General features: G+C 44.7%; 1 protein-coding gene across 1 annotated transcript; it reads right to left on the bottom strand.

Moving 5' to 3' along the window:
- Nucleotides 1-9887, bottom strand: PRKAB1 (protein kinase AMP-activated non-catalytic subunit beta 1). Its single transcript, XM_033097137.1, has 8 exons — nucleotides 9778-9887; nucleotides 9417-9663; nucleotides 6930-7093; nucleotides 5633-5726; nucleotides 5249-5363; nucleotides 3031-3167; nucleotides 1582-1650; nucleotides 1-1334 (listed from the first exon to the last, which is right to left on the bottom strand). Exons 2-8 carry the CDS (start codon nucleotides 9573-9575, stop codon nucleotides 1257-1259), a joined length of 816 nt encoding a protein of 271 aa, XP_032953028.1. The 5' UTR covers nucleotides 9576-9663; nucleotides 9778-9887; the 3' UTR covers nucleotides 1-1256.
- Between the last annotated feature and the right edge of the window lie 13144 nt (nucleotides 9888-23031).

The raw sequence follows: 23031 nt of genomic DNA, 5'->3' as shown, positions 1-23031 counted from the left end.
TCCCATTATCTTTACAAAGCTTTATTGAAACCGGTATGTCAAGGTCATAGTAATTCAGTGTTTTGAAAACAGTAACAAAAACGGGTATCCAGACTCCAGGTTACCAAACAAGCACTGGAAACCAGGAAGCTCAGTCCTCCGTCCTGCAGCAGGAACACAGCGCACAGTGACAGCTTCTGCTGACTCGGGGACAGAACCTGCACTAACGGGCACATCTGCGGCATCTCCCTGGAAACCAGGCCGAGTGCAAAGAGGTTCGCTTTGGTCCAAAGGATGTCTTCCCGAGACTCATTTAGAAGGCTGCTGTCAAGTTCAAAGATCCTTCCAGAATAAGCAACAGCCTTCTTTGCTAAGTAGGGACAGAGGTTCCGAGCAAGGTGGCACAGGCTCGAGCAGAGTGCTTCTCCAAAGTCCTTACGGTAACACTGTCACCTCATCACGATTAGAATAAAAAGCTGGACAACCTTCCAGCGAATGGTCACAGGATCATCCAGCTTAATGGAGAAATCCGGCAGTGGTTTTCAAAGTCTGTTCTGAGAACAGATTATTGCTGAGCACTGTTCATTCACATGATCTTTAGTTCGGGTGATTAGAAAATTGCCCTAAGGCTGTATAGTCAGCCACCTCTGGTTAAAAAAATAACAAAACAATAAAACTTAGTGCATACGAATGTAAATAACAATTGTAAAACTTCATCTGGAAATCAGACAGGTTCTAATTCCTACAGAAATTACACCTCCCTGGAGCAGAGAACAGGAGATAATATTGCTATGATTTCAGAGGACAGGCAAAACCAACACTGTACTTGTTATACTTAGCGCCACAGCCAGGCCTCAACAGCGACAAGTCGATGGCCCTAAAAACGCACAATTAGAAATTTTATGTGGCCTCGGTCCCTGCTTCCCAGATTTTTACTAGCAAAGTGGCTAGTGTTGATTTTTGGCTTAAGAGAAATCTCCATGACCAGTTCAGCAGCTGTCTAGAACTGCACCCATGCTCACGCTCCTCGGGGGGCTGCAGACCTGCTTTCCTCAACTCCATTCACAGCCACTGTGCGTTGGGACGACCGATACAGACCGAGGTGTTTCAGGAGCTGCTGTTCCTGGAACAAACCTTCAAGTAGGACTAGGGCGGGTGTGAAATGTGAAGAGTGTGAAATGAGAAATGTACAGTCCATTCCCTCTAGTGGGAAGCACGCCTGCATGGGGCCTGGTGGTGCAAACTGTTCCCGGGGCCCACTGCTGGCTCCCAGCTCTTCATATGGGCTTGTATAACAAGGTGGTGACATACTTTTTCTTGTACCGGTGGGTCGCGCTGAGCACCATCACTCCATCCTGAGGAAGAGGGTGGAAATGGTCAAAGGCAGGAATAAGTCAGGGGGCTCACTTTAGAGTGCACGAGAATCACCCCGGGGGCTTAATAAAAACAGCTTCCTGGGCCCGCCTTCAGGACTGGAGCCTGTGCGTCGGCTCGGGTCATGGAAGCTGCCCTTTAGGTAAGAACTCCAGGTAATTGTTGGGAGGGGGTCTCGGAGCACACTTTATGAGAAACACACTCCAACAGCAGCTAACATGTCATTACCTTGATGGAAAGCGCATAAAGGTGGTTCAACATGACGTGGTTGGGCTCAGGGAGCAAAGCTGGATCACACTGTGTGGGAACAGAAGATGTCAGCATTTAGGATTTAGAAATCAAGATTTCCCGCTTTGTTTCACAGTCCAGATAGCAAAGGAAAGTAGGCGGGCTCGCAGGACCACCTGTTCCTGTCAGGCAGCGAAACAGCCTGTCCAGGATGACGGGCGAGGTGAGGGGGGTCACACCTCACTGATCAACTACGGGGTGCTCCCTGCGTGCCTGCTGGGCTCACGGGTGTGTCTCTGGTTACGTGGCCTCTGATATGTGGGCCATGGCTCTGTCCTCTCATGACAGGAGGGTCAGGAAGATACCATCTACACCACACGCTCCTGAGCAGTGGATTGCAAACTCGTGTCTGTAAGACTCAGATACGGTGCCTGAAGAATGAAATGCATGATTGGGGGAGTGGGAGAGGCACTGTTACTTACTCCACAGAAGCTCGCAAAGGACTGGCATTTAATGTTGCCACACCTTCCAGTTTTTTAAGAGAAACCAGAAATCTGGGTGTTTTTTTCCAATTCTATTCCTCAATTTTCCCATTGCTGATTCCACACAGAAAAGACGTAGGGCAAAAGCCAGCTCAGCTGTCAGGCGTGCACCTGGACACTCTCCATATGGGGAAACCTGCCCCGAGAGCGGTGGCTGCCTGGCTAACATACCACGGCCACTGCAGGGGTCGCCTGCACGCGTATGCACGCAGCTCATCTCGGTCCGTGCACCCACTTCTGTGTGGGGCCCGAGCCACAGCGCCGTGTGATTCCCACCTTATAACCCTGTGCCTTTTGGGTGGTGGCTTGGACAAAGCTGAAGGACCTCTAGACTCTCAAGATTTAGGCCGTGCGTTCCAGAGCTGGGGTGCTTGGCAATTCAGGTTAAACTGAGTGGAAAAATCACAAGGGAGGAATGAGGCGTTCTTCGGGATCCAGGAGGATCCGCGCTTCTTTCTGCAGGTAATACCGACCTCAGAGGAAGTGTGCGTTACCCAGATACCCCAAATTTTGATCTAAGGGCAGTGATGTTTCTGAAAGCGATTTGGTGATTAAAACAAGATTCTAAAAATTGGGGGCGAGACAAGGAATTCTATTATGTAGCTTACCGAGCAGGGGTGGTTGGATATCTTGTCATGAAATTGAAAAGGAATGGGGCCTAGGCTGAGGCAGGAGTGAAAGGCACGGAGAAAAGGTCAGAAAGGCTTTGTGGACTGGGGAGGCAGCCCCCACACTTGGGAACAGCTTGCGAGTGTGGCCTGTACCCGCATCAGAGGTGGACTCTGGCAGCCAATACTGATGAGTGACACTGAGCGTTTTCACCGGCTGCTTCGTGAGAGGTGGATGGAGAGAGGAGCAGCCGCACATGACCACGGAGGACGGAATGGGCGGACACCTGTGTACTCACAGAAATCCCCGTGTCCTTGTTCAGGATGACCTGGAGCAGATGCGGGGGCAGGATGGGTGGCGCTTTGAACCGTTCTTCTGGTTTTGAGATGTAGGGCTCCTGATGGTAGGGTCCTGGCGGGGAACTGGACAGCTCTCCTGGGAGATGGTGACAGCACATTTACTTGGACAATCAGTTCTAGAAGCAGTCTCATTTAATTGATGGCACTGTCTAGGGCTCCCTGTCTCTTGTTGCCTCAATACAAACTTACGTTCTCTTGAAGGATATACAGGCCTCAAGCGTGAAGAGCAGAGGCCATGAGAAAACCCTTCTGGTATTTGGGTGACTGGCATAAAAATTCAGCAGTGAACTCAGGTGCTGTGATGGAAGATGGCAGCTGTGGCAAAGCCAGTGAGTGTGGGGCAGACGGCAGACTAAGGAGGAAGAGGTTCCCAGTAGCCTAACTTGATATGCCGCCGCAGAATAAAACTACTTCTCGCTTCAAGCCGAGCTGGAAAAACTGCAAAGCTCAGGCTTCGAGTGAGGCTTAAGGGGGTAATCCCAAATTGTGAGCGCCACCAGCCAGAATAAAACAGAAGATAAAGCAGCCTGTTTATACACAGGCAGTGGCCAAAACAGGTTATACGAGGCACCGCACCAGCCCATTTCAAAACGAAACAAAACTGAAAACCTGACCTCTAAAGACTCCATCACTCTCCGGTTCCTTTCCAACTCTTGCTTGAGTATCTCAATTATACAGACAAAGAAGCTTCTAGAAGTCCAGTGTTTCTTAACTTTAAGCAGCAGCTCACTCAGTGATATTTGGCCAGCGGGAAGGGACCGAGCTGTTAGTCCAAGGACACCTAGGATGGGGCTGGGCGCCTGATCCTTGGGCTGTCTGGAATAAATCTGACACAGCCCGGCTCTGCCAGTTCCTTCCACATCATTTTCTAGAGAACCGGCTCCCTTCACATGACCCAACCGTATCACAGCAGGAAACTGAGAAAAGCATGAAGTGCAGAAAACTGAGCCATTAGGAGTAAATATACATTTTAAGAAAGTGTCTTTTCAGAAGTCTACAGAGAGCCTGAAATTGGTTTGCCAGCAGTGAGGGGTCAGTTTTCTTTTCCCAGGTGATCTATGCTGCAGAAATGTGACTAAAAGCTTTGGTATATGGCCTCAAATTATATTTATCGGTAAGTAGAGGATATTTGGGCCTTTCTTCTATTCAATGCCCACCTATCTGAAAAAGAAAGAAATGATTTCTTTAAAAAATTAGGCAACTAGCCAGACAGAAGAACGTGGTTTTTGGCATTCCTACTCAACCACCTGACTCGTCAGCCACAGCAAGCCCACCAAGGTCGATTTCCCACTGATTTCTGAGCTGAGAAGAGTAAGGGATGCTGCTGGCAGAACCTCCAGGGCTAGCCAGGTGACACTGAAGAATCATCCTGTAAACTCAACTGAGTCCATTTCCTTAGACTGGCAGGCAGTCCTGGGCAAGCTTTGCCCTGCCTCCTATAGGGGTCCAGGAATTGCTTAACCCCCGCAAGAACTGTTTAAACCCTGCAGTGCAACTGCTGTTGACACTTCAGATTACAACACATCCCTGCCCCTGAACTGTACGTATCATGTTTCCAGGCAGTTTCTTCCTGTGGGTTTGGATGGAAAGCAATTTACTGGAAGGTATGTGATTGGATGACTCTTAAAAGAGGAGGAAGTTTAAGGAGGCCTGCACTGAGCCGGCTGTGCTATGTAGCCTTTTTCCGTGGTGAGCCTTTCTCCCAACAAGGTGCTAATGTACCACACAAGTGACGGCCAAGGTCACAGGTGTCTGTTTATCACCCGTCAGGCCGAGTACCCCGAGTGGGTTGTGAGCAGGCAGGGAGCTGGCAGGCCTCCCAGCACTGGCTCACCACTGACCCACGGCCACTCCCGGGCCTCTTGGGCCCTGACCCGGCCCGAGACCAAGCTCTGGTTCCGTTTCAATGGTCTGCTCTCTGAATACTGGAGATGCCCCCTTCACCCCCCCCAAAAGGACTCACTACCCCCTCAGGGCTAGATTTCAACGACCTGACCTGACACAGTTAGGAATCAGTTTTGTGGCACTTTAGGGAGCTACAGACGTCCACCCGATTGGGCAGCTTGAGCTCAAGAGTGAGAGGTGAGAGAAACAAGAGTATGTCTAGACTGCGCAGCCCCCACCTGCACACACGTGGTATAAAATAACTGTTCATACCAGACACATCGGAGCACTTTTGGGAATCCACCATTAAAGCATCAAATACTTCAAAGTCAGTTTTCTTCACTTGAATGATGTTGTTAACTGTGCCAAGCTGGCTGGTTACTATTGGCTGGGAAGAGACAGACAGGCAGACGTCATAACGTGGAAGGCCTCTGGGTTTTTCTTTGGAGGACTTATAATTCCGGGCTGGAGGGGCTCAGCTCCTGGCTAGCCAACCTGCCCCTCTCGGGCAAGTATGCCAGGGGTCTGACAATCAGCGCTGCTGTCTAGCTCAGCCACACAGGGACTTTTCCCAGCAGGACAAAGGGACCTGGCGAAGATCTGTACGGGACGGTGACTTGTTTGGCTTATACAGACCGAGGGCGGGAGGAAGAGTACCTCAGAAGGGTCGTGTGTCCACTGACCGTCCACGAAGAACTTGTACTGATGCTCTCCTTCCGGCAGATCCAGAATGGCTACAAAGTTATTGTGGCTGCGAGGAAAAAGGAAGCGGAGGTTTTCAGCGGGGCAGGCTGCCCCCTTAGCTTACTTACAGAACCAGCCATAGAACAAAACTATTCCACGTAAAACCCAGAGTTCAGCTGCAGGAGAATAAACATTTTTAACCAATTCAGACATCTCAATAAAATGATCTCAATCTAGAAGACGTACAAAGCTGCAGCAATGCAAGAGATTTTCTTGAAAACTTACTTTGCTTCACTACCAGGAACCCACAAGCCTAGGTCAATCCACATCGAAAGGTCAACAAACAGCTACTTGTCCTTGTCAACTTGCAAGCGAACCACCACCTGGCAGACTGGATGCCAAGGAGGCCAGCAACACAAGATCAACGGCCTGCTGCCAAGTTTTACCCTGTCAGTTTGCCTTGGGCAGGAGAGGGGATCAATTTAATGGATGCACATTAAATAGTTCTCCAAAGAAGCTGGCAGAACTACTAAAGAGGTTCCAGAAAACCTCTTCCATTTGACTGTTTTGTTGCCCTGACTTGAAGTGACTTGTAACTGTACCCAGCAGCTCCCTCCACACTAACGTTAGCGCTAGAAAAGCAGGCAGGCCCCTGACAATGATCAAGCCTGGCCCAGCAGGGAACGATTTCTCCGTTTCCTCAAAGTGCTCACTAGTGAAGATGCTCCTTCACTGACAATTTCAGACAGAAGTCCATGCTAGGCTTCCCACTAAGTTGTTTTACTGTGTAGTCCTGCTAACGTTGCCTACGTAACATGTACCTTTCAAAGTCAGAAGGAACCTCAGAGATCACCTGGCCCAATATTCCCTCTTACAGATAGGAACACTGAGGCTCAGCTTAGCTCTGCCAATGTGGACTCAAATCCCGGCCTCGAAGATCCCAGCCTGGTGCTCTCTCCACTATACTAGGAATAGATTTCTCTCTCTCTGAAGAACAAGTCCTGCCTGAACAAACACACAGCAGACTATCTGAAGCAGAAGATGTCTGTGAAACAGAAATACTTGTAACCAAGAGATGTTTTCTCTAAGTGTGCTCTAAACCTAGAGAGTACTATGGGTGTGGGATCTGAACCCTATGAATTATTCGGCAAGATTATTTTTCCATTCAGCATTCATTTTATAAAAACATCCCTTTCCATCCACGTGCAGAGATCATTTAGAAACAGAATTATCTCTGGGTTAAGACATGTATACTCCCCGGGCCAATTACCTTCTTGTGAGGGGAAGCTTACTCCAGTTGTTAAAGGTCCCAGATAAGTACACTTCCTTTCCGCCCCCCGTCCATCGAAATACAGTTGGCCGCGCCTGGGCAGGAGCTTTATCATTCACTTCCAGATCATGCTGCCACGCCAGGAATTCTTCCTTCTCTGGAGCCTAGAAATAGAGCAGTTTACTCGGGGACAGGAAGTCGTTAGTGAGCTCCTTACACAGTTACCCCAACACTGACAATTCATTTTAAAGAGGCAGTGGTTACTGCACAGGATCATATTCAGGCTTGTTCACTGACCAGCTGTGCCTCAGTTTCCCCACTTGCAAAATGGAGATAACAGAAACTATTTAAGATTATTGTGAAGATTGAGAAAGTCCACAAAATGCTCTGCATAGTATCAGACACATAGTAAGTGTGTTACAAATTATTAGCTACTCTTGTTACTAAAAGAGGGCTACCTTAAGATTCTAGGAGAAACTATAAAACTCACTTGGAAGAAGGCTGCAATGAATTCAAAACTAGCTTAATAAAGGTCATTTTCTTCCCTTTATTAGGCAAGATTTGAAGTACATGAAAATTTATGAGGGGTAATTCCAGAGGTGTCAGCTTGAAAATTGGCAAATCCAGATTCTAAGGAAGGGAAAAACTATTCACTGAGTGTCGTCCACACGCTGGAGAAAAAGACTAAGACAAAGATTGACCTTCATTATGGTTAAAAAGGAACTTCTAGGGTAGGAAGTGATGTGTAACTGAGGTGTTCCAGAATAAGAGAAATAAACACGTTCAACTCGGGGTGAAATATATGTGGCTTTGGATCTTTTACATTTTTCCGAATCAGAAGGCAAAGACTTTAAAACAGCAGGAATTCCAGGATGGGAAAGACCCTTGAAGGTGCCTAGCAGCCTTCGAGCACCTTTACTCCAAATACTGACCTGAGCATATCTTAAAAAATGCCTGCATTCTTTGAGCTTAAAAAAGACCTACAGATTTAAGAATAACAGACCAGAATCACTTTCCACCGAGGATGTGCTAACTAACCACAGCCAAAATGGTAAACTAGTGTAGTTAAAAGAATCCATGACTTTTTTTTTTTTTTTGGCTATCTGGGGCATTCTATGCAGTGTCTCTGCTACACCATTTCAGAAACTTCTGAGGAAATGATAACGGACTATTGAAACTCATTCTCCACAGATTTTCTGTATGCTAAACATTTCTTAGAGGAGTTTTGGAACAGCAACAGAACAACAAATATTTCTTGAAGAAAACAGTTTCATTTTTATGATGTTTTAAACAGCCATCCTTGGGCCAAAATGATTTCTCAGGGAAGGGATGTCAAGTCGTTGGAGAAACAGGATTTCAATTGCACACAGCTCCTCAGGAATGCAACAGGTTCAGAAAGAAGTTCAATCACAGGATGGAAGGCCAAGTAGAAGCAGACTCTTTATATTAGAGCCAAGAGCCGAATGAGGATGTAAGAAAATAATGTGATCGCCCAGCCCAACGTCTAAGAAAAAGTGTGAGTCAAGTTGGAATGATTTGCCAGGCAATAAGCCTAATTAATGGACAATGATGATTAGTGTACAACTGAATACTAACAGAGAAAGTGTTGGGCTGAGTGGGAGGGGTGGGTATGCACCTTCATTTTCCCTGAACCTACTTTGTTGCATTGTCCTTAAGGAATTTTTTTTTGCTTTTTAGGCTACACCACATTACACATCAGCTGCCAGAATCATTAAGTGTCCTTGGACCAGGCTTCCCAGTTGGAAACAGACCACATCAGGTGGTTAACAGGAAAGTGGCTGAAGCAGGAGTCTAGAATCATCTTCAGAGTTTTTGATAAGTTAACGCAGACTGCCGCAGGAGGCTCAAATTTGGCCAAGCAAAAAATGTTTGCTTTGGTGTGTTTACAATATTAAGTCATTGAAACAACAGGGGAGAGAAGATGAATTGCCAAGGGGCCGCCTCCTTCAGACTGACACTTCACTTACCCGCTGACCCCCAGAAGTCCAATGACTTTTCTGTGCCCGCTCTAAATAAGCAGGGCGAACCAAAAATATTGGGCAGAACTAAACACCTCTGGTGGGTGCTCTGGTTTATCTCCAACATTGACAATAAACTGCAAAAACAACTATTACAAAAACTGCCAGTCTTCCTAAAGGTGAGGGACGGTTTCTCAAAGTTGTCAAATTAGAATACCCGAGAGAGAAAAGCAGAGACCGGGGCTATTACTGCTAGCTCCGCGATCTTAATTAAGAATTTGAAACTGTCCCAGAGCCGCCCTCTCCTTAATGATGTTACACGCAGTTCCTCCTCCCTCAGGGTGATTTTCTCATATCGGTAATTAGACACTGGCTCCCGGGCTACGAGGGATCTCACAGAGCCATCTGGCTTCTAAGCGCAGAGGGTGAAGTATCGCCTCCCTCCCACTTCTGATGATGAGTTTCAGAGGGGTTGTGGCGGGAATCGGATTCCCCCACCTCTCCTCACCTTGATTTCCTCCGAGTGGAAGAGGTCGGCGTCCTCAGGGCTGTCCATCAGGATCTTGGGCCTGTCCCCATCCTTGGCGCCCCCCGAGCTGTCCCTTCGGGGGGTCTTATGGCCGCCTTGGCGCTCCAGCGCGGCGCGCTCGCTGCTCGTGTTGCCCATGGCGGGGGGTCTACCGGGACACCAGGAAGCCGGACTTCACTCCAGGCAAAGTACAGGGGACTTCCGGAATCAGGGAGTCACAAGGACCCTAAGGAAAGAATCGGAGCACCGGGTACCGCACCGCTTGGGTTAGGGTTCCTGGCCGGGATCCGGTTTGAGCCGGATCAGCACCACTGGCAAGGTTTCACCATCGTGCCTTTACCTGCTCGGGTAGCGGAGGCGCGAGCTCCTGGAGCGCGAACATAACCCGACAGTCTCCCCGACAACTCCCCCCACCTCTTAGCAACTTCCGCTTCCGGCACTTCCGAAAAGGGGCGGGGCCCACGGGATAGTTTGGGCCGGCGAAGCGCATGAGGCTAAGTCTCCCTTATTTCCGTTTCCGGTCAGGATTGGCGCGGTCGCCGGCGCCGTGAGGCGGCCTCCTTGGGCCTCGGAGTGCGCAGTCGCAGTTGGCAGACCTAGCCGACCCAGAACGAGGCTGCTGAAGGCCGGCAGGGGGCGCACCAGCGCGCCGACCGTCTGGGCCGCCCTCCCCGCGCAGGGGTGAGTGATGCTACGGTATTTAGGGATCTTAGATGTCTTTCCCACTTCCAGTAGGTTCTAGGCTGTACAGCCAAAGGGCTCGTTGTAAAGGGCAAATCTAATTAAGAGACTCCTTTCGTTAAAGCCCTGTAATGCGCTAGTTCTCACACCGTTGAGTGCCTTAGAATCACCTCGAGTGTAAAATGACAGACCATAAGATTCCTGGAAGTTTCCCGTGTCTCGCTTGGGGGCTGTAAAATGTTGGAGTTATTAGTGTATTTTTTAAAAAGTGAGTGCACAGCCATTTTAGAGGTAATTTTGCAAGATGTTTTGTAATCACTCTGAACACATCATTCTGCATAAAATGCATTTATTTATTAGCGCTTGTCATTTACTGTAGCCAGTGCTTCAGCAAGTGTGTAAACATGTGGTACTAAAATATTCTACTCTTATCACTGTCATGGTTTCCTTGTGTGGGGGTTTTTTGTTTGTTTTGTTTTGTTTTTGCCTGTGAGTATCTCAAAATGCGTTGCGTTTGCTGGGCCTGGTCATGCATTTTGTCCGCTGAACAAACATTTATTTTGTACCTACAAAGTGCCAGACATTGTGCTAAGTAAATGGGAGACACAAATGACTAAGATGTGACCTCCTAGAGGGGAATTCGGCAGCATCTATGAAAATGAAAAATGCACCTTTATTTTGGTGCACAATTTTATTTATAGGAAACTTCTACAGAAACACATGAAAATTATATGCAAGCGCGTTCATTTGTAGCATTGTGTCTAGTGCCATAATACATTAATTCTGAGATGCACATTTTAATCTCTCTGAAACTGGGTGCTTCTGACAATCAGTGGAATCTTAGGTTTGATGAATTAAGGAAGTGAAAAGCTGCTAAATCCTAAAAAGTTTGTCAGCAGGAGAATGGCTTAATGAATTAAATACTCCATTTTATGGAATACTGAGTAAGCTTTGAAAAGGAAGAAATAAAAAAATAAAGCAGACAGAATATCACAAAAAGGGGAGGGGAAAAGAAAAGAGGATTACATGGGTAATAATGGAGAAGTGCCTATGACATTCCAAATCCCAAAAGCAAGTGGAGGTTAAGAGTCAGCCTGCCTCCGTTCAAATTCTGGCTTTATCACTTAGTAACCATCATCTTGGTTTCCTCTCTTGTGAAATGGGGAATAAAAATATCACCAACCTTATAGGCTTGTTTTATGAATTAATTGAGAACATGCACAAAAAGTGCCTAGCATAGCACCCGACTTAGTAAACATTCAATAAACATTAGCACTTTTATTGGCCTCATTATGGTTGGCAAATTGGAAGTTCTGGAAAGATGTACAACACGCTGTTAATAGTGGTCCCCTCTGGGAAGAGAAGCGGATTGGAAAAGGAGCAGATAGAAAGGGAACTTTCACTCTTCAGTTTATTTGAAAACTTTTCTATCTTAAGGATATACTGCTTTTGTAATTTAAAAACAAATATTAGAAGACCAAATAAGACATGGTTTCCAGCCTGAGAAGGATCCATAGAGTAGAGGTGGAAATAGACTCGCAGAAAGGCAATAATACAGGTAGGCCAGGGGTTCTATGGGAGCCCAGAAGGGACTCAGGCTAGGCCAACGGGTAACCCAGGATGCATTCTTTGAGCTGTTTTTCTTGCTCATAATAGTCAGGACATGAAAATGATGAGTTTTGGGGTCTCTCCCACACAACTTGAGAGATAAGGAAGAACACATGAGCTGTACACCCCTAATCTGAGCTATGCAGATGCTTTCATGCATGAAGAAAGTTTCAAGACTTCTGCTCTGGCTTGGATAAGATAACTGATATCCCATGGATGCTTTCTGTGTTTTTTCAACCAATGAGACAGCCCAGTAACTGGGGCTGTGCAGGTGTACCCCGCATAGGAACGCCTCCCCAAGGAGGCAAGTAGTTTCTGAGATTCCACCTGCCTGGAGGAACGGGTGCCTTTTCCTAATTTGGACAAATACACCATAGGCACTAGCAGTGGCCCTGGCCTCGATTAAGTAAAACAAACCATCCCGGGGCTGGTCCTAGGACAGATGGTAGAGGTGTACAGTTTATCCTTTTCCAATTCATTTTATGCACACTGTCTAACAAGACGACCCCTCCACCCCAACCATCAGAATCTAACTGGGTCATGACACTTGTTCTAGTTAACATTTAATTTTTAGAGGCCTCCAGTTTTCTAACTTCATTAATTCGTTTCTTTATCCGTAATTATGTATGGTGCAACTACTAGCTGCCAGGCATTGTGGTAGACCTGGGGATACAATGATGGGCAAAACTAGACCCACATTCCATGCTCGTAGTGTTTATGATCTAGTAGGGAAGCAATAGTTAGATACGTTAGTCGTATAATCATCTAACAGTCATGTGTGACAAATACTAGGAAGGAGAAATATGACCTAGTGAGAGGTATGTGACTTAGTCAGGAAGTGAGGGAAGGCTTCCGGGAGGAAATGACAATTAATTTGAGATTTGAAGACTGCAGGTGTTAACAGTGAAATTTGTTTATCAAGCCCTATTATGTGTGTGGCATTGTGCTTGGTATATCAACTTGTAATCCCCCAAGAGTCCTGTGAGGGATCTATTATTATTATCACTTGTATTTTATAGATGAGGAGACTGAAGCTCAGAGAGGTGAAGTGACTTGTTCAAGGTCACACAGCTAGGAATTCATGGGAACCAGTATTCAAACGCAGGCAGCCAGACTAATGCAGAAATGTGGGCATTATGGATAGAACATTGAGTGAAGGGTGAAATTATTTGGGGCAAGCCAATGGGTCAGGCTGATTAAGATTATAAATATAAAGCTGGAATGGTCACTCAGCAAAGAAGTCAAACTAGGTGATGTGTTTTTTTGTTGTGTTGTAACATCTATGACTTTTATAACTATGGATCCATGTTTCTAATTTTTACAAAACGCACTGACATCTGAAAGGTGGAGGTCATGAATTGCTTGGTGTAAGATACTAAATCAAGTAGGTGGGATAACATATTAAATAGCGAATAAGGTTAACAGCAATGATAGTGATCGTGGCAGGCAATGCCCCCATCATCCCCTAGGTGGCAATAAAGAGCAATGAAAAATATTCCCACGATCTTCCAAGAACTTATATGTCTACATTTTTAGGTATGAATAAACATGGTAAAAACTTCAAGTAGCACAGGAGGTGTTGAATAAAAAACAAAAGTATAAAAAACACCTTATTCTAGATCCCTATTTCCTTTCCCCCAAAATAACCTGAGAGTTTCTAGTATACTTTTGGGGGGCCCCGTTTGTTATAATTATGTAACTTTTCCCAGAAAAAATGTTTGCTTATATCTCTCTCATTTAAAAAATGGACAAAAAAAAATGGACACAGTTGGGACTTTTTCCCCCTCAATATATATTTCCATGTCAACACATACAGATCTCCTTCCTTTTTTTTTAAATGGCTGCAGACTCCATAACAGTAATAGTTGACATTTATAGAGTGCTTACTATATTCTTGGAACTGTCCTAAGCACTTTTCTTGTTTTAACCCATTTAATCCTCACAAAGCCCAACGAGGTGCATTCTATTATTATCCCCACTTTATATATGAGGAAACTAAGGCACGTGGGTAAGTAACTTGCTCAACATTGCAAAGCTAGTATGTGGTGGACCAGCATTTAAATGCAGGGGACTTGACTCCTGAGTCTCCACTCTTTTAACTACCATGCTAAACTTCTGTAGCATACATGTATCAAATGTGACTTAGTCTCTATATTCTCAATACTCTCAAAAAAGTATTTATCTTTTAAAAACTGTGCTAAAATATGCTGCTGTAAAATATAGCCGGGATTTTGATTTTGTTCACGTGTGGTAAGGCCAATGGATCAGGAGACGACTGCTGTTGAAAAGATAGTTTATTCCTGTCAGTTCCCGGGAGGAGGGGGTTATGCCAGTCCTCTCAGGGCCACAAGAGAGAACCCTGAGGTTGGTTGCAGGCAGAGTGAGGGGACAGCATGTGCAAAAAGCCCTCATTGTGGTTTCTGAGCAAAAGAATGGGCGAGGAAAGGCAAGCAGCTGAGCACGTTTGGGATTGGATAGTCTGAATAATTTTGGTGGGCTCTGGGCTGTACGGGGTGGTCCCTAGTGCTCTGGTACCTGGCCCTGGGATGATAAGGACAGAGGCCTCCTGGAGGGTAAAAGCCAGAGAGAGGAGGTGGTTCAGAGTATGGGCTCTGGATTGGTTGGCTTGCACATTCCAGGCAAGTCATTTACTATCGGTAGAGGTGGATTAACCTTGGGAGGGGCGATCTCTCCCTGGTCACTGAGGCCCCAAGATGTCAAAGCATCATGAAATATAGAAAATAAAAAACATGATTAATACATGTACATAACATAAAATGTATCATTTTAAGCATTTTTAGGTGTGCCGTTCAGTGGCATCACGTCCATTCACATAGTTGTGCAACCGACAGCACCATCCATCCATCTCCAGAACAGTTCATCTTGCAAAACTGAAACTCTGTGCCTGTTACACGATACCTCCCCATTGCCCTTTCCCGGAAGTCCTTGACAACTATTATCCTACTTTCTGTCTCTATGAGTTTGACTATTCCAGGTACCTCATCTAGGTGGAATGACAGTATTTGTCATTTTGTGACTGGCGTATTTCACTTAGCATAAAGCCATCAAGGCTCACCCACGTTAGAGCAGTGTCAGAATGTCCTTCCTTTTTAAGCGTGAATAATTCTCCATTGTGTGTGTATACGCATTTTGTTTATCCGTTCATCCATGGTTGGACTCTTGGGCTGCTTCCACCTTTTGTCTATTGTGGATAATGCCGTGATGCACGTAGGTGTACAAATATCTCAGAGCTCTGCTTTCAGTTCTTTTTGGTATATATCCAGGAGGGGAATTGATGGATCAGATGGTAATTCTGTTTTTTAATTTTTTGAGGAACTGCTGTACTGTTTTCATCATGGCTGCCCCAGTTTATATTCCCGCCCACAGTGCACAATGGTTCCAGTTTCTCCACGTCCTCCTATATTTTCTTCAGAAGTTTTATCATTGTGGATTTTACATTGAGATCTATGATCCGTTTGAGTCAGTTTAGATGTGTGGTGTGAGGTGTGGATTGGGGTTTATTTTTTGGAATATGGATGCTCAGTTGTTCCTAGCACCATCTGTTGAAAACACTCTATTCTTTCCCCCATTGAATTCCTTTTGCACTTTTGTTAAAAATCGATTGACCATAGATGTGCAGGTCTGTTTTTCAACTCTTTTGTTCTATTCATCGCTGTGTCTATCTTATCACCAATATCACACTTTATCGGTAACTGTAGCTTTATTGTAAGTCTTGAAATCAGGAAGTATGAGTCCTACAACTTTGCTCTTCTTTTTCAAAATTGATTCCGTTCTTCTGGGTCTTTTGCCATTGCATATAAATTTTAGACTCAGCTTATCAGTTTCTGCAAATAGTCCTGTTGAGATGTTGATGAGGATTATTGTCTTTTTATTTATTCACACATTTAACATTTCCAGTACTTTTTATTTTTGTTCATAAACACTAATTTCCATTTGGTTTCATTTCCCTTCATCCCAAAGGACTTCCTTTAGCATTTCTTGTACTGCAGATCTGCTGGCAACCAACTCTCTAAGTTTTTGTTTAGCTGAAAATGTCTTTATTTCACTTTCATTTTTGAAGGATATTTTCCACTGGAGCTTGACAGTTCTTTTTCCTTTCAGTATTTTAAAATTGTCATTCCACTGTATTCTGTATTCCATTGTTTCTGATGAGAAGTCAATTATTTTTACTATTGTTTCCATGTATGTAATGTATCTTTTTTCCCTCTGGCTGCTTTTTATATATTTTTTCTTTGTCGTTGCTTTCCAGCAGTTTGCATAAGTGTATTTTCCTATGAATTTATCTGGATCAGGGTTTTTTGAGCTTCTTAAATATGTGGGCTGATATTTTTAATAAAATGTGGAAAAAATGTAGTTGATATTTCTTTAAGAATTTTTAAAATTCTCTCTCTCCTTTCCCCCTCTCACCTCCCCCCTTTGCCTTTCTCTCTTCTATTATTTAGGAATCCAATTACATATATGGCAAATGCTTGATATTGTTCTACAAATCACTGAAGCTCTATTTTGTTTTTAAATCGGTTTCTTGCTCTCCTTCAGTTTGAATAATTTTTATTGATTTATCTTTAAGTTCCTGATCCTTTGTTCTGTACTGTGCAAATGCTGTTAATTCCGTACAAATAATTTCAGAATTGATAATTCTCAGTTCTAAGATTGCCAGTTTTTCTTAGTTTCCATATGTCTCCTGAAATTCTCCATCTCTTCACTCACTATATTAATCTTTTCTTCTAGATTCTTTAACATATTTATCAGTTGTTTTAAAGCACTTGCCCACTTATTTTAACATCTGCATTATCTTTGGGTCTGTTTCTATTAACTTTTTTTCTCTTGACAATAATGCCCTCCTGCTGCTTTACCTGTTTAGTGATTTTTAAATTTTGTACTGGACATTGTGGATAATGTATTGCAGAGACTCTGGGTTCTGTTATCTTACTCAGAAAAGTGTTGGGTTTTGTTTTACCTGGCAGTTTAATTGCTAGTGACTCATCTTTATATGGAAGCATAATTTTAGGCTTCATTTGTGTGGGTCAATTTTGGTTTTTCACCTCCGGGGCTACCAAGCTCCTCTCATTTGGTGGAACTTGAACTCCAAACTCTGCCTCCCTAGCAATGAGCAGCTGCTGAAATCTCTGCTCACTTCTTTAAACTTTCTAGCTTTTTTTATCCCCCTGCTGGGCTGCACATGTACACTTTAGGAGTCAGCCAAGGATTTGAGGGGAGTTTAAATTCCGATTTTTGGGCCCCTGCTCTGTGTCTCTATCTTTTCTGGAATTTCTCCTCTCAATTTCCAGCCACCCTGGGAGCTCCAAACCACAACCTATGATTTTTCCGCCCAATAAGACTGTTGCTTTCTGCTTGAGTTTTATTCTCTGTGTGCTATGCAGACCCTTCAAAGAAAAGACAGTGGGTGATTCCCTTTTTTCAAGGGTCATTTGAAAGAACTTCCTTTCCAGTTTTTGCATGCTGTTGGTTGTTTTCAAGGCCGTCCATATTTAAAAAGGTTGTATCCTGAGTTTGTAGCTGTATAGGCATCAGACTCAGTCCATTATAATTACTCCGTTACTGGAAGCCAGAGTTCAACAACCTTCCTTCCCTCCTTCCTTCCTTCCTTCCTTCCTTCTTTCCTTCCTTCTTTTCTTTCTTGTGTTTCTTCCTTCTTTTCTTTCTTGTGTTTCTCCAGGGCCCATCAGCTCCAAGTTGTTGTCCTTTAATCTAGTTGTGGAGGGCGCAGCTCACTGGCCCATGTGGGAATCGAACTGGCAACCCGGTTGTTCAGAGCTCACACTCTAACCAACTTAGCCATCTGGCTGCCCCTTCAACAGTCTTTCTTGATGGAAGTTTTGTTTCTCAGCTTGGACTTTCACTAATAACACTACCATTGTATAGCAACCTGACTAAGCCACATTTCCTAGTGTAGTTTTGTGAGCAAAATAGTGGGAATAATTCCTAACAATAGAATCACTAGATCTAAGAGTACATACCTTTAAAATTTTGCTAGAAATTATCAAAGTTATCCCCAAAAATATTGCAGCAACTATGTTTGGGACGACTGTTTATCACACCCTTGTCAATACTGAGCATTATTACATTTCTAAAATTTTTTTGGAAGCCTGACTAGTAAAAATGGTATCTCATTGTTTTGCTATGCATGTGTTGATTTATGAGCAAGGTGGACCAACTTTTCATTATTGATCATTCTACTTATACTTTGCCTGGGTACAAAAAAAAATCTTATTTTCATAATAATAAAATTAATAAGAGCTAATATTTACTGAACAACTCCAGGTCCTGACTGGATAACCCCATTCTTCTTGCTACAGAAGTTGTTTCGGGGATGGGCATATGCCAACCTGGATTCAGGCCTGGTCCTATGACGTAGATATTAACAGTGAGAATGAAGAGTGGGGCTTTTGTCTGATATTTTGGGGTAGAGGCCTTCCTTCTCCCAGGATATCAATGAGGAAACTTTTTACCTTGAGGCCCCCCCACGCAAGACGGAAACCAGTTTGAGAACAAAGAATAATACACAAAGGAGAACAGAACTGACAGAATTAAAGAGAAACAGAGCCATAGTCTGCTGACTTCATGATCTGCTGGAGAAAATCAGTCTTGAAGTTTGTCCTCAGTCTGAAATTTCCCATTATGAAAAGTGGTAACTTCTCTTACTGTTTATGTCAATTCGATTTTCTGTTGCTTGCAACCAAGAGCATTCTAAATCATACGCTCCGATTAGCTCGGATTTTTAAACAATAGGAATGCAGTTGTTTTCTCTCCCATGGATATAAATTATTGAAAATAAATTTCAGACATAGAGGTGAGACCTCAGAGCTTCTTAAATATCTGGTAAGATTCCAAACAGAAAATATGTTGTAATTAATGCAAATCTGCCCCCAAAAGTTCAGCCCACACACATTTATGTCAAGCATACAACTAATTAGGGAAAATGGGTAACAGGCAATTAAGTGATTTCATTCTCTTCTGTGTATAAAGTAGTCTTGTTATTTTTTTCTTAGTTTTGAATAAACTATAAGAGTCAGTTTATGGTTTATGGGAGTTAGTCAAGTGTAATGATTAAGAACATGGATTTTAGGATCACATTGATTGGACTCAAATACTAGCACTGTGCAGTTGTGTGACCTTGAGCAAGTAATTGAACTTCTCTGTGCCTCAGTTTCTTCAAAGGCAAAAATGAATAGTAGTGTTTCTAGCTAGAGTTATTAGTGACAGTGGAGTGAAAGTGTATTTTGAGGGCTTAGCACAATACTTGGCAGTTAACAAGCCATAATATTTGCCATAGTATTATTTTTATAGTTACCTACATTAAAAAAATGATTAAGCAGCTTTTGGGGGGCAAAAGAGCTAAGTCTAGAATTGCAGAATATAGAGACTGAAGAATAAAGTTGGACTGAGCCAACCTTTGTGGAAGCACAGTCACTAGGACTTTTACTATCATATCTGCCTTTGGTGTTTCTAAAAACCAGACATGAATAATTGTATCTACATTGCTTTTGAGAATTTTGAGAAGGCCTGAAGTAAGTCCTAGAGTGATCTAGCCTGGTTCAAAAGCAACAGACTATACTTGAGTATTTTGAACTGGTGCCTGCTGGCAAGCCCTGCCATGGTTGGGAGCCGAGGCCCTCGAGCTAACCCACCCAGGTTCAAATCGTAGTTCTACCACTTTCTAGTTATGGGCCGGTGGGCGAGTTACTTAACCTTCCCATGCCTCAGTTTCCTTGTTTATCAAAGGTGGACAATAAATAGTAGCGTTTCAGTTTGCCAAGAAATTAGAACTGTGCGGGGGGGCACAATATGATCTTTAAAAAGCGTTAGTTCCGTTTCCATTTTATTGTAAGGTGATTACTCCGGAAACTATTGCTTCTTTGTCCAAGTTGTGCAGTTTCCCTCTCGGTCGTTTCTGGATCCGGTTACACAAACACAGAGGGTTATAAAAAGCAAAGCAACGTGCCATTCCTCACCGGGACACCCTAAGTGTCTTTCTCCGTTGCTTCCACTAGGGGGCAGCCCAGCCTCAGAGGAGGCCTTGGGGAAAGGCCACTCACAAGCTGGGTTTCCTTTGCGTTTCGATCTTCTTGGCCTTTTAGGTGTACGTGGATTTTCATAACTTCCTTTTTCTAAACCGTCATAAGTGATAAAGGAATAAGTGAGAATGTTTTGGGACAGGACTCTGAACCGAGTCCTTGCTGAGTCTCATCTTCCTTTAAAACTCAGGTTTAAATCTGCCAGCTCACAATGGAAACAAGGCCAACGTGTGGAGCAGCCTTTGGATCCGTTCTCTTTTTCCATTTCTCCCTGCTTTACACCCTGGTTCATTATATATTTATTCATTCTTATATCCAACAAAGAATTGCTGAAAACCTTCTGTACGCCAGGCACCAGGAAAGCAGAGGAGAAAGAGATGAACACGGATCCCGCTCTCAGGGGGGCGGGTCGTCTGCTGGGGTAGATATTGAACAACTGTTCCACAATTGATTACTGTATCTAATTACTATTGTGGTAAGACCTTGAGGTAAAACTACAGGGCTGTGTGAGCACACAAAAGGGAGACCCTTGTGTTCCTGAAGAGTTGGCATGTCGGAAAAGGCTTCCCTGAAGAAGACGCATTAACCCTGTGGCAAAAGAGGGGACATTCGCTAGGAAGGGCACAGGGGAGAAGAGCCTTGTACTCAGCCAAGAAATATTTAGACAGCATCTGCCATGTGGTACATCCTTTTCTAGGTGCAGAGGAGATAAAACAGGGTGACATGATAGCGAGGGGCTGCAGAAAGGGTGGCTGCCTTAGATAGGGGGGTTCAGTCAGCCCTCTCCAAGAAGCTGAGACCGGGAGGAAGAGGAAGAACCAGCCACCTGAAAATCTGGGCAACAGTGTTCTGGGCAGAGGAAGTCGCACATACACAGGCCCTGAGACAGGAATGATTTGGGCATGTTTGGGCAGCAGCAAGAAGGCCAGTGTGTGGCTACGGCAGAGTGAGGGAGGGGCGTGGCGGGCGTTGAGATCTGGGGCAGCCAGGGCTTCTTGAGGTATGGTTACATGTTTGCATGGGAGCCCAGTGGGGGGTGGGTTGGGTTTCAGCAGTGGTTCAGTTTAGGTTTTGAGATCACCCAGGGTGCCCTCTAAGGGGATGAATGTGAAAGCAGGATGTGGTAGACAGAATAATGATCCCCCAAACATATCCCGTATTAATCCCTGAAGCCTGTAAATATGTACAAGGCAATGGGGAATTAAGGTCGCAGATGGGATTAGGTTATTAATCAACTGCCTTTAAAATGAGAAGATTATCCTGAGTGGACCCAGTGCAATCACAAGGGTCCTTAAATGCGGAAGAGGGAAACAAAAGAGTCAGAACCAGAGTGCTGCACTGTGGGAAAGAGTCCAGTGGCCGTTGCTGACTTGAAAGATGGAAGGAACCAGGAGCCAAGGAATGTGGGCATCCTTTGCAACGTGGAAGGCAAGAAAACAGATTCTCCCTTAGAGCCTCTAGAAAGGAATACAATCCTGCCGGCATCTTGATTTTGGCCCAGTGAGACTCATTTCAGACTTTTGACCTCCCAAACCGTCAGATAAAAAGTATGGGTTGTTTCCAAGTCACAAGTTTATAGTATTTATTACAGCATCAATCAGAAACTGATACACAGGGAGATCTGTAAGAAGGCTATGGTACTGGCTCAAGAAATATTTATTTACCTTACCTACAGGGTGTTGGGATGTGTGTGAGCTCCGCTTTCGTGCCGGTCATCAGGCCATTTGTTACCTCTACAGAGGCGGGATTGGGCCTTGCACAAGTTCCTGTCCACATTCTCCCTCGGAAGCACAGCAAGTCCCTGAACAGAGGATTCCATGTCAACCTGGTGGAATCAACACTTGGTGACAGTGCCAGGAGCAGACAGCTCTGGAGATCTAAATGGCAGAGCACCTCAGTGAGCCAGTGTATGAGTGAACGGGGCAAGTGTCCACTTGGACAGGAAAGGGATGAAGGCTGTGACTGGACCATCAGAGGTTTGACCGGGCCACTCATCTGAGCTTTGGAACAGGTACACAGATGAAACTCAAATGCCTGAGCCCCAAATGCACAGGGCATCGTTGTACTTCCCTCTCCTGACCCTTGATAAATAAATCTCTACTGGAACAAATAATAAACAAATCGATCTCTATTGGAAAGGGGATTTCTTTTTTCTGAGGCTTCGCTAGGGATGATGGGTGATGCTTGGAGTGTCCTTATGATACCTCTCTTTGTATTTGTCCAAACCAGTATTCAGAGTGTCTTGATTTACAGACCTGTTTTTATAGGGTAACTCGCCAGGTCCAAATATTCAACATCCATGAATATTTTTTCAAGGATTGATAGTAACCAATGAATGTGGATGTTGTCTTAGAATAAGATTTTTTTTGTTGTTGTAGTCAGTGGCCCAAAACTGTCTCTTATATTTAGAAGCCCAGATCTAAGGTTACGTATCAAGATACACGCATAATGCTGTTTTGCTGAATGCAGCTGTCCTGGTGTACGCCAAAGATAATTTGCTGATACAGGAGCTGAGGCCAGCGATTTTATGTCTGCATCTGCTTCTGCCCATAACTTGTGGGCGAAGACTGGGTAATGTCAAGAGTTGCAGTCACATCAGCCTTAGCCGTGCACAGAGCGGTGGGACAGGGAAACCGCTCCCTGGGGCTTCCCACCTCGGGGACAGCCAGTGCGTCCTCTTGCAGAGTGACTGCATGACACTGTTCCTGCCTCTGGTTTAGCACTCTCATGTTGACTTCTCACTGCGTACGTGCCTGTTCCCCTGCTCGACTGTGAACCCTTCCCAGAGGTCTCTCTTTATCATTTTGGAACCTCCAAAGCCTAGCCCAGTTTCTACGGTTGAACAGTGCTATGGGTTGAAGGAGGAAATAGACAAGAGTGACAATGAAATGGGGAAATTGTTTGAAAAGCTATTAGATTACGTTTGTCCTGTGTGGCAGGCATAGAAAGATACCGCATGCTTAATGCAAACAGTGGTTGGTGTTTTCTTTTCCTGTTCAGCGTTGGTCTCTCCTTCTGGTAAAAGCACTTCGGTTTCTTTTGGGACACCACCCTTCCCACACCCTCAATCCATCAAGTTTGGGTGGAGCTGACCTCATCTGAAGTCCACTGGCTGAATTGTGACCCAGGCCTGGCTAAAGAGGGCGCCACACACCTCTGACCACGGCATCGATTTGTGTTGGAAGGGTGGCCACACCTCTTTGTGAATGGCTGGTGTCCATTCTGATGGGTTGGTTGCAGCTTTGAAT

Source organism: Rhinolophus ferrumequinum, chromosome 25, assembly GCF_004115265.2.
Source record: "Rhinolophus ferrumequinum isolate MPI-CBG mRhiFer1 chromosome 25, mRhiFer1_v1.p, whole genome shotgun sequence".
NCBI lineage: Eukaryota > Metazoa > Chordata > Mammalia > Chiroptera > Rhinolophidae > Rhinolophus > Rhinolophus ferrumequinum.
This window is presented reverse-complemented; position numbering and strand designations above follow the sequence as displayed.

Coding starts and splice junctions, on each gene's coding strand:
- PRKAB1 (XM_033097137.1), bottom strand. CDS start 9,575: ATGGGCAACACGAGCAGCGAGCGCGCCGCGCTGGAGCGCCAAGGCGGC. Junction 5,727..6,929: donor AAGCTTCCCCTCACAAGAAG/GTAATTGGCCCG, acceptor TTTTCCTCGCAG/CCACAATAACTTTGTAGCCA. Junction 1,651..3,030: donor ACAAGGACACGGGGATTTCT/GTGAGTACACAG, acceptor GTTCCCACACAG/TGTGATCCAGCTTTGCTCCC.